This window comes from Oreochromis niloticus, linkage group LG10 (genome assembly GCF_001858045.2).
Source record: "Oreochromis niloticus isolate F11D_XX linkage group LG10, O_niloticus_UMD_NMBU, whole genome shotgun sequence".
NCBI classification, from domain to species: domain Eukaryota; kingdom Metazoa; phylum Chordata; class Actinopteri; order Cichliformes; family Cichlidae; genus Oreochromis; species Oreochromis niloticus.
The window spans coordinates 7,517,657-7,529,485 of record NC_031975.2 but is presented as its reverse complement, the minus strand read 5'-3'; the positions used below and the strand labels follow the sequence as shown (position 1 = coordinate 7,529,485).

The 11,829-nt window shown below is 41.2% G+C and overlaps 1 protein-coding gene across 1 annotated transcript in view; it reads left to right on the top strand.

The window, feature by feature from the left end:
- The first annotated feature begins 9,102 nt into the window (after positions 1–9,102).
- Positions 9,103–11,829, top strand: part of msi2b (musashi RNA-binding protein 2b) — a 258,025-nt gene continuing 255,298 nt past the window's right edge. Inside the window, 4 exon segments of the mRNA XM_019363878.2 lie at positions 9,103–9,347; positions 9,697–9,737; positions 10,064–10,145; positions 10,785–10,869. Of these exon segments, the coding sequence (XP_019219423.1) occupies positions 9,286–9,347; positions 9,697–9,737; positions 10,064–10,145; positions 10,785–10,869 (270 nt within the window). The 5' untranslated portion in view covers positions 9,103–9,285.

Here is an 11,829-nt window from a genome sequence, read left to right as displayed (position 1 = left end):
CACCTTCTGATAATTGTTTTCATTTCACCACTGATGGTCCCTCCCCCACCACCTCCTCTTCTTTTCTTTGCTTTATCCTACGCTGGAAGATAGTTGTTCTAATTTAAAGTGTTCAGTGATTAAGTGTTAGGGGGAGAGGCCAAACAAACGGCAAATTAATGCTGAGCTTAATCTCGGCTTGTTTCTACACACTTGCTCCTTAATAAATGAAGGAAGTGAGCGGCCACGCTGCATCTCCAGTGGCTGGATTTTATTCTCTTGTTTTTAAGTGTACTTGCCTTGTCTCACAGTTAATCACGAATCGGAACACACGCACAATGTTTTTTGCTGGTTACTGTCCAATCGCTTTTCTTCCTTTACTTGGAAAAAAGGAGGTAAATTGAAAAAGAAAATACACTGTAGAACAGACACTATCCCAGAGGTTCAGGTGATTCGTATGACCTTTATCAATGGGTGAAAGACAAGTGAGGACAATCTCACATATGGGAACATCTGGGTCAGACAAAGAAGAGCTCCTCTCTGGCGGTGAGTGGCAAACGAAGGCGCGAGCCTCGTGAACAGGTGACAATATGGTGTTGTGTTTCCACCAGCACAGTCAATGATAAACACCTGATGCAATGAGAGGCCAAGAACCTGAACAGCTTACCTTCTAAAATAAAGGTGAAGTAAAGTCAAATAGTCTGTATTCTCTTGTATGAATCTTTTTTTAATGTCACAGAAAAATCCACATGAAATACTAAGAAGAGATATTTGATGTAGCTCAGCCAAAACTTGCCTATATAACACTATGTAATGCAGTTTATGTTACTGTTTGTTAAGTTTTATGCCACAAAGATTAAAAATGTTATATTGTTAGTTTCAAAGTAAGAGTTTGTGACCAGTAATAACATTTTACAAATGTCATCGTCCTAGTCCCCAAAAACCTTTGTGGCATAAGCAATCGGGGAATTAAAAAATGCTTTTTTGTAAAAATAAATGATAAATTTTATATTGATTGTCACATAAAGCTACTTTATATATATATATATATATATATACACACACACACATTACTAAGAGCTCTGAAATAAATGATTGTATTTACTGCTTAAAATGTAAATATATATATATACATATATATATACATTACTAAGAGCTCCGAAAAAAATGATTGCATTTACTGCTTAAAACCAAATAAAGAAGCTGGTGGTTTGTGGGCTGATTATCAGAGAGCATGATTCGAGGTTCAGAAAGAGCTCTATTTTCAGTTCTTGTCTTCAGTTTATTTTCACTTGTGCCCGTGTGAAATATTAACTCATCTTACACTGCAGCCCTGCTTTATAAAGCTGGAACACAAAAATCCATAGTGTGGATGTAGTGTGAGCTGAATTTTTGATTTTGAGTTTATATGTCTTCTTTTTCTTTCTTCTTCTTCTTCTTCTTTTTTTTTTTTTATCTTTCTGGCTCCCTTTAGCTGTGGGACTTTAAAACATCCCTTCCAGGTACTTTAGCTGCCAGTGTGCTGGCTGCTCTAGCCAATTATTTTCTCTGTAGACTTCACAAAGTAATGTCAGATTTCTCCTCTGCCTTCTCCTAATAACTGACAAGGTGTAGAAGGCTAGCATCATTTACTGCTGCCCTGCCTCCCCTCTTCATCTCACCACCCAGGCTTGTTTTGAGTGAGCTCGCTTCTTTCTTTCAGCTACACTCGGAGACTTCACTCCACAGCATGCTTTATTGTACTGCCCTCTTGTGTTCTCATAGAATTAGTTTATATCAGCTTTATATGTATATGAATGGGTTCAGACAGGGCCTCACAGAAAGGCTTTAGAAATACATCACGTAGCAAGCAGTCACTGTGAGTGCACAAAAAGAGTTTCTAGTTTTTGACTTCATTCGTCTTTGTTGCTGGAAAACTATTTTCTTGTGTTATAGAAAGTTACAAAGCCAACATAGCTAACAGTTTTGTTTTATTTAGCTTGTTACTGAACCACCTTTTTCTGAGATTCAAGGAGAAAAAATCTCAGAGAAAGCAGCTGGGTCTTTTAGCTGTTCCCAGTCCAGACTGAAAAATGAATACAGTCTTTGGTTTAAGTAAGTGAGGTCACACAGCCACAGAGTAGGTGGTGGTGATTTCTTGCTGTTTATTTGATGTTTAGACACACTTCTTATAGAAAACAAACACACACACACACACACACACACACAAATACGCAAGCACACACACACATAAAATAGGAAACTTGCAATCAACAGAACTATCATTATGCATCAGGTCAAAGTGACATCAGCTCTTATTGTCATGTGCTCTTAGCGCCCTCTTGTGGTGAAGCGACATATATGAATGTTTATGCCAAAACATTGCAGTCAGAGACTATTCTTAGAAGGATTGTGTCCTTCACCGGCCTGCAAGTGGTAGAGACTGCTCTCAAGGACCTTTAGAAAGAAAGAATATGTATGTATGTATATATACATATATCTATATATCTATATGTATATCTATATCTATCTCCAAAAGTTGAATCTGTTCATCTGGACGTAGCGTTTTGTGGGAGAAACGTTTCGTCACTCATCCAAGTGACTTCTTCAGTCTCAGCTGACTGCAGGTTTCCCCAAACCTTATAAACAGTACATTTGCATAATGACTGAAACCAGCCCACTGAAGGAACAATGGGCTGTGAGGTCAGTTCCTTAATCATAATTATGCAAATTACCATGACCACTGATCAACAACCACTGACCAAAACCCACTGATCAAAGACCACTGATCAATGGCCATGAGTACCATTCACAGAGATTTGGGGAATGGCTGCAATCACAGCATTGTAAGATGGTGAAAGATGTACCCTTAGGCCCCCTCCTCGATTCAGAGATGGTCTTTCCCTTTTCACGTAAATGGCCTCCTTGACTCCGCGCTCAAACCAGCGTTCTTCCCTGTCCAGGATGTGTACATCCTCATCCTTGAAAGAGTGTCCACTGGCCTGTAGGTGTAAATAGACTGCAGAGTCCTGGCCTGACGAGGTAGCTCTTCTGTGTTGTGCCATCCGCTTCGCTAGAGGTTGTTTGGTTTCCCCGATGTATAAATCCTGGCAGTCCTCCTGGCACTTAACAGCGTACACTATGTTACTCTGTTTGTGTCGGGGGACCCGATCCTTGGGATGGACCAGTTTTTGGCGCAGCGTATTTTGGGGTTTAAAAGCCACAGAGACCCGGTGTTTAGAAAAAATGCGTCTCAACTGTTCCGATACTCCTGACACATGCAAATGTACTGTTTATAAGATTGGGGAAACCTGCAGTCAGCTGAGACTGAAGAAGTCACTTGGATGAGTGACGAAACGTCTCTCCCACAAAATGCTACGTCCAGATGAACAGATTCAGCTTTTGGAGATTTACTTTCCTGGATGATTGAGAATGCATCAAGACATCTATCTATCTATCTATCTATCTATCTATCTATCTATCTATCTATCTATCTATCTATCTATCTATCTATATACATATATATATATTAACTGTGAGACTTTATAAAAAGTGTTTGCTCTGCTCAACATCCTTGACTTCTTCCGTTTACTGCCATGACAGAATTTGATCACTGGGAGCTTTATGTGCAAGCAAGTTTTTGAATCGGTCAGACATGGAGACTGTTTAGGGTCTTCTCTTTATTCCAGTCCTCTAAATTCCACCCAGAATGCCATGTTTAATCACCAAATAATACAAACAGAAAAACAGGCTTGTTACCAGTAATGCACAGAGTCATCCACCTTGAAAAGCCAGCAGCAGGCTGCTTATGGCAAAAACAATGGCTGCCAATTTTGATCTCCTTAGAGTCGCGGTATCAATCGTAGCCCAGAATTAGGCTGGTACCCAACCAAAGGACGCTCAAACGCAGCAGATAAAGTTTATCTGATAAACCTAATCTGTATTGACGGCTTGGGTCTACTGTGTATGCCAAGGCCCAGCATGTCTTTGAGCCAAGAGCAATGGTTTCCAGTCTGATCAGCTGAAAAGCAAAATGTGTAGGAATCTGGAAGAAATAACAAGGCGTACTCCAGCAGCCGGAAGACTGATGAGACAGGCAAAATTCAACCTCGCAGCATAGTGAGGGGGAAGCAAAGGATATGGTATCTCTCTCTCTCATCTCAGTGGCACAGACAAGGCAAGGTCAGTGTTAAGGTCAGTGGTTGCAGAATAGGAAGTGGTTGGCAACTGAGAGAATATATGGTGGCAGCCGGTTAGAGAAGAAAGAATGCGAAAAGGAAACAGGAGTGAAAAGGCTGGTTAAATAAACGGAGAGTAAGCCAGAAGGACAGAGAGCAACACTTAGCCAGAGAGGCTTGGTTACCATTCTCAGGCTCTGTGAGGATTCTAAAAATGTTTTAGGCACACATAAACAAAGCACAAGTGGATAAACATGGGTGAAGTCCATCAGTCCAGTCATCCACAGGCTTCCTGTGTTGTCCGTTAGCAAAGGAAAATGCCGTTAAAAACAACTCATACAGATTTAGAAATAATAACTTTGATTTAAAATAGGTTCCAGTTGTGTAAAGCATAAGTTAACAGCTTCACAGTGGGTTTCTCAGAAATCAGGGATGGTCCATCTCTTCTCCAAAAGGCCAACACACACACCTCTCTTCCTACTGCTGACTGTACAGGTGATAGGATTGCTCCTTGTGGTGCTTTTATGCCATTTGTCATCATCTGTAAGACACAGCTCTCTCTGGAGTCATACAAACAGCAGCCAGAACATTCCAGGGAGCAGCAGGGGCATGAGCTTATCTCCCAGACCAGTGAAGCAGGTAAATGACGTTGTCATCATCCTCTTGTGTTGGAATCTGATCGGCCTAAAAAGAGACCCAGTTGCAAAAGGGTGGGCCATTAGGGTCAGAAAAATGCAAATTGTCTTTCGTGGAGCTCACTTTTAATGGAGGTGATTCTGGAGGGAAAAAGCACTGGAGGATCTTCTGTTCACACACAGTTGCAACTGTTTTTGTAACCTCCAAGGGAATAATCTGTGGACTTTTGAGGTTCTGCAGCGGGTATTTTTTGAGAATTTGCCAGCCAAATTGGCATTGGGGCAGCCTTATATGCATAAAGACTTCAAAGTAAATATTACAGCTTCTTTTTTTATATATGTAATGTCTCTGAATATCGCTGTGGCCCATCTACCTGGAATGCTAGTGCGTAGCCTCTGGCACAGCTTAATTAACTCATCTGTGTGGTTACAGAAGGCATAATGGGGGAGAGAAATCACTCATCACCAGAACATCCTTCCCACTGATCTGACTTCTAACACTTTCTCTGTGTGCTAACAAAGAGACACAAGCCCAGTAATCCTCACAAATCGTGATCAGTTGACAGGGTTTACACACAAACCACCTTTGAAGAGACATATAAATCAATGTGGAGAATAGAAATTTTACTCATTAAATCAATCAGTGGACCACTGGTTAATCCTAGCCAGCTGAAATGGACCTTCAGAAGATGCCAAATTATTCCCGGCAAGATGAAAGAGTTGGTAGTCTAGAGTTTGGTGGGTGGCTAATTCCTGAAATAGGACTGTCAATTATGCATGTTTCAGTCTGGCCCTCTCCCTGCTGCCTGAGAGGTACTTAAGCCGAGCAAAGAAGAAGAAGAAGCACAGAGGAGAGGACACTAGAGGGAGACAATTTGTTCACATCTGCAGCCTTCTCCACAGCTTTCCTCGGGATTCTGAATTCCACTGTAATAGGCCCTCCCGAGAAAAGCACTCAATCCACAGTGATCAATATGAAATCATTCACCACGTCCAAAGGATAATATTAAACACATTTAGGATGTGTCTGGATAGTTTCCCTAAGAAATTCCTGTTAACGACAGAAAGTGCTCTGATTTGTCTTTTGATTTTTATTCACAAGCTAAATAACATGTGGTGAACCTCACATGTAAAAAAAAAATTCCCCCACAGACTTACAGTTTCAATTTCAATACATCCGTATTAGATGTTGTCTATCATTCCTGGTGTTTGTGGCAAAAAAAGCCCCTTTGAAGCCTGAAAGAAATCTTTTTATTTTTTTACATAGATATCTTGGTGGAGAAAGGGGTTACACATGATGGAAGAACAATTTCTCCAAGGTCAAGTGAAGCTTCTGAGGGTGTAAAGTGATTACTGCAACAGGAAACAGGATGCCTCTTCTCAAAACAGCATCTCATAACACTGTCAGTGAGTCTGTTGCTTCTCTCACTTTCTTTTTCCCCCCTCAGCTCTTTCACACACTATCAAGTTTACTTCTTTCTCAATCCCCAAATCCTCCACTCTTTATGCAGAGGCTTGGTTGGTTACAAGCTTCTTCTTCTTTTTTTTCCTCCCTTCGCATGCTGAATTTGCTCTCTATTGAGAAGCTGTTCATCTTTCAGAACTGAACAGTTACACCAATGCAAATGCAGGATTGCAGAAGTCTTCAATTGCCCTTGAAGCTCCAGCAAATGACGATGAGCTCAAAGCATGCAGGATGCAAATATATCTTAAAAGACTTTGTCCCCACGTTAATCAAAGCGTCTTCAACTGCTTCAACCTTTTTCTTTTTTTTTCGTTTTCCTTTCTATTTGTCATAACGTGAGCGCCCAAGTAATGGAACCACCGCTCAGCATCATTTTCAAGGAAATTTGTTCACACGTAGGCCACTTTGTTGCAGGATATAACCCCTCTCTTTCTTCCTCACCCACGACTAAACACTCAGCTGCTCCAAAAGCACTGCTGTCAAGTTGCTTAAAGAGCTACAAACATTTTAGGCGCTTTCATCAGGCGGTGCTGGCTGCTCCGATTAAAGTAGAACACTGGTCAATTTAAAACAATCTATATGTGCTTTTCCTTCACTGAGTGTTAAAAAAAGATCTGGACACGGAAACCCCCTGTGAGCGTTACCCCACAGAGATCCAAAGGATTTCGGCTCGTCTGCTTACAGGTTGCTTTGGGGCCAAATCTGGTCGGCAATGGATCGATGAGACGTTGTGAAACAGCACACCCGCCGTACCCTTTTCTGTCACATTTAACTCGCCTCTCTTCATGCCGTAACAACCGCGGATGGAAAGGTAATAATGCTGTTGTTCACAAAACAGAATAATTCACAACCGCACCGTGAAGCCCGGGCCTCCAGTGTTTTTGTTTGAGCATGAAACAGAAGTTGCTCTTCATGTGTTAAATCCACTGTGATTTTTGCACACCTTGTGATGGGGCTTTAAAGCCCGTTGTTCCTCCAAGCTCATACTCCACATCAATTTATAACCCACCCACCCACCCACCCTCCGCTAACTTTTCCTCTGTTCAGCTGCTGTGTGGATGCGCTTTTCTTGCGCTCACGTTTCAGGCATGTCTTTCAGGAGGCCACTGCGCATATGACAACGGTAAAGCAATCATAAATGCATCAGCAAATGGCATGGGACAAAAACAATGGTGCAAATAAGGCATAATAAGTAATAGTCTTTCACACAAGGTGTCATATTTCCATTTTCTTTGACACTCGCATACTACAAGGAATTGCCGGCATTTGCTTCCGTACCTTTGTTTCGGAGATACAGACAGCTGCAATGTGGAGAGTCCCCTAACTAATGACAGACTTATAGCTGTTCAACTGACAAAAGTGTTGTTATTTGGGTTTTATCTAAGTCATTGTTTCAAAAACATGCTGCCTGGCCAGATAAGAAATTCCCTCTGGTAGAACCCTGAACACTCAGCAAAGACAGGCCTATACAAAAAAAAAAAAAAAAAAAAAAAAGTCACTGACTGTGAATAATAAAATAGGATAGCTAGTCATTTCCCAGAGAGTATGAGGCATCTTCTTGGCTCATATCAGTGAAAACTGCGGTCATTTAATATTGTCAGCGTGACATCTCTGAGCAGCAATCAGACAAATGTATGATACATAATTGAAACAGATTGGACATGTATTTTTTATTGTGTTCTATTGATAGCACGTTGCGCAATTAATGCATAGGCCCATATCTTAAAATATCTTAAAAATGTCATTCACCCTCATTTATTCTTAATTTCTTAGTCTGCTTTGTCATCACCTTCTTCAAGGTCATGAGGGGGCAGAGCAAGCTTATCTCCACATACACTGCACAGAGGGCAGGGCTAGCAGCTCATTAGAGGTTATCTAGTGGATGGATCTATAATTGCATCACTGTATGTAAGGATGCAAGCTTTTATTGATCTCCATGGGAAAATTTTCTTTGTTGGCTTTAGTAATGAATGTAGTAGTTGAAGGTGAGACCCCAGCATCAGCTACAGAGGCTTTTCCTCAGAGACACATAAACCATGCTGGAACATGTTTAAATAACTTTCCTTAATCCTGGAAATACGTTTTAAATTCAGATTCTTTGCCTATTCTGAGCCTAGGTTGAGCATTTTTTTTTTTTTTAACATTATAACATGTAATTACAACCTTGCTTTGTTCCTTGTACAGCGGGATTCTATGGATCATGTCTGAATGGTTCATTTGCAAAGACGTCAATAATTTTAATGCACCAACTAAAAAGAACTATATTGACATTTTAGTGGTAATAATGTAACAAATCATCTTGCAAAGATGAATCTGTCCACCGGTAACACTTATTATACTTATATTATTCAGTTATTGGCGCTCAAATATTCTTCAGTTAGAAAAAAAAAAGATGCCCCCGTGCACCTGCACAATACTTATTTTACAGTTAGACCACACTCTTTGCTGCTCCCTGTCGAGTTAAACCCCGCTTATTTCTCAGTAGACACTTAAAAATCCCGACTATATGTCATGTTCTATTATTAAAATAGTGACTGTGCCACTTTGTTACGTCTTTCTAGCGCACTAGATTACACGGCGGAAGAATAACAAACAGTTGTAATTAATAAGAACAAAAAAAATAATGTCTGCATGTCGCTTTTGCTTTTGCAAGCCTTACCTTTCAGTGGTAAAACAATTTGTAAACAGTATTAATTAAAAATAACATTTCTCATGCTATGTGTCCACTGGCGTAGAAGAGCAATAAGCCACTTTCACCTCTAGTGGCTTATTGCTTAATTAAATGACAAATCGGAGGATTGGTTTGCAGATTGCCTGAATTGACGTCAATTGGATTGGTTAGGTGACAGAGCCAGGCTCCGCCCCCTGTGGGCCAAGGTAGAGCATGCTGAGAGAGGGAGGAGGGAGCAGGGGGCTGAGCTGATCCCACGTGTGACGCTTTCATTCCCGGCTCAGTAATATTCTCATAGCGGGGCTTTGCATATCTCCTGCCGTATCTGTGCGTGTCTGTCACTGTTACTGTAGTCCCAGCCTATAGTTTGGAATAGATATGGAAGGAGACGGGAGTCAAGCCACATCCGGAAGCCTAAATGATTCACAACATGACCCGGGGTAAGGATATATTTCTAAATTTAATCCTTAGGTACGATTTTTTTTCATGTTACAACATCTTGGAGAGGACTTCGACTGCCGTGCTGGATTCGTCCCCCCTCCCGCACCCCCCTCCCAACAGTACGCACTTAAACCGGGCACGGGTCTGTTTCCAGATGCAGTTTTAAAAGACCTCAGCTCCGTAGCAAAGAGTGGCCTGCCCCTTTTATGTAGCCAGAGTGTAATTACTAAGCGCGAATGTGTTTTCATAGTCTTCCTTTATCCTTTAAGGTCGCTTTTAGAAGTAGTTAGTCGTCAAAATGGCCGAACTGACATCTGGACTCACTTCTGTTGTGTTTTCCCCTTACAGTAAAATGTTTATCGGTGGCCTCAGCTGGCAAACCTCACCAGGTGAGACTGTTATTCTCTTTTACACCGTAACCAGCATTTCTTGTTGTTTTTTTTTCTTTTTTTCCCCTCTGTCGCTGTGACTGAGTGCTCGCTGTAGCTGCTGGCGGCGGTGTATGTGCGAATGTGCACTGTGCAGTAGTGTACTGTATGGGATATCTCACTAGTGTGTGCGCACGATGTTATTTTTGATCTCCGTCCATCTGAAGTCCTCTATTCGACCCCTATGCGCATCGCGGGGTATTTTTGAAATACAGTGACAACAGCATGCCCATATGTTTCTGTCAAAATGACCCGACATATTTTTTTCTTCTTCTCTCTATTCACAGACAGCCTTAGAGACTATTTTAGTAAATTCGGAGAAATAAGAGAATGTATGGTGATGAGAGACCCCACGACAAAACGTTCAAGGTAAATACAGGGCTTTTCTTACTTTTCCCTTTCCAGTGCACATAGCGATATCGCTTTACTTTGCCCGTGCTCAGTGTTTAATCCAGCGTGTATGTGTGTTTTGTGTGCCCGCGCGCCCATGTGTTCGTGTTCTCGCACGCGTATGTCTGTGTGTGTATGTGTGTGTCCCCGTGTGCGCGCGCCTGCGTGTGGTTTCACAGCAAGCCAGATAAGCTTAAATGCTCACTGCTGTAAAGCTGCGGCCGAATGCAATTTGACATTGACTTTGTGACTGCACCACAGTTTTTGTTTTTTTTTTGCTGTGTGTGTCTAGTCGTCTCATATTGTAACGTAGCAAATAATGATGAGCACTGTCCTCACTTTTGTTTTTTTGTTTTTTTGTTTTTTGCTTTTCCCAAAATCTGCCACAGGACAAGCCGTAATCTGGATTAGAAATGTATATTTGCAAAGAAATGTTGTTGTGCAGCAGTAAGGTCATAGGGATTGTTGTTCACACTGTTAATGCAGGTTTATTATTTGCAAGTTGCAGGTTAAATTTATATTTGCAAGGGGTGGGGGGGGTCATTTTTTAATATGTATGTAATTTTAAATGATTATTAACATGGCTGTTCTTGTCCTCTCTGTGTCTTTGTTTTGCAGAGGATTTGGGTTTGTTACGTTTACAGATGCTGCCAGTGTAGATAAAGTCTTAGCTCAACAACACCACGAATTAGACTCAAAGACGGTGAGTTGATTTCGTTTGCTCTTACACCAGAGTTCATTTCACGTTTTGTGTTTATGCTGCTCTGCCAACTGAGACTTTTTACTGCCTAAGTAGGGCCTTGTGGGTGGTGCGGTGGTGGAGGGGGGGGACACTTCTTAGGTTGACAGGCTGTGTCGATCAAGGTCACGCACAGTGGCTAAATGTGTGCTGGTCTCTTCCACAGAGAGCCTGGCAATAAAATAAAACACAACTCTGGGGTGAATATTACATGTGTTCACTTTTACTTCTCTGGCTGAATGGGGCCAGACACGCCCCCTTCTTTGCTGCAGACACATGTGGCAGTGTGCTTATATCTCATGTGGACACACAAGGGCGTGCTGTCTCAGGACTGCTGCCTTGCTACTGTTTGATCTAGCAGATATTGTATCATAGCATGTCCGATTAGCAGATACTATGAGTCTGAAAGGTTTGAGCCCTATATTAGAGATTAAACACATTAAATATAAATTAATACATTTTTAAGCTGCCAGTATGTTCAAACTAATTACTGTAATGTATGATAATCAGAATACATAAATGCATTAGTGAGGTAACAATCAGTCAGGAGTATCATGTCAAATACTTTAAGAGTGCATGTGTAGTTTTTAAAGAGTTGTCTGATTTACTTAAGTAAGGTCATTAATCCAGTGCACATATACATACACTCATGCACTTAGGTTTAATGACTGCCAAGCATTCTGAAATTTGTTGAAATTCGTCACCAGAGGAATAATTAAAGATTATACGATGCGCTGGATTAGATATGGTTCAGCTGCAATTATATTTTATCGAATCCAGATATGCCAGCAATAGTTACAGTAATGGAATGGTGCATATCGAGGAAATGTAGTGTGCGCGCTCCCTCGGCTGAAGCCAACTTTACACTGGGAGGAAATATTTTTTTAAGGAGTTTGGAAGATAAATAGATTATACTTCAGGTAG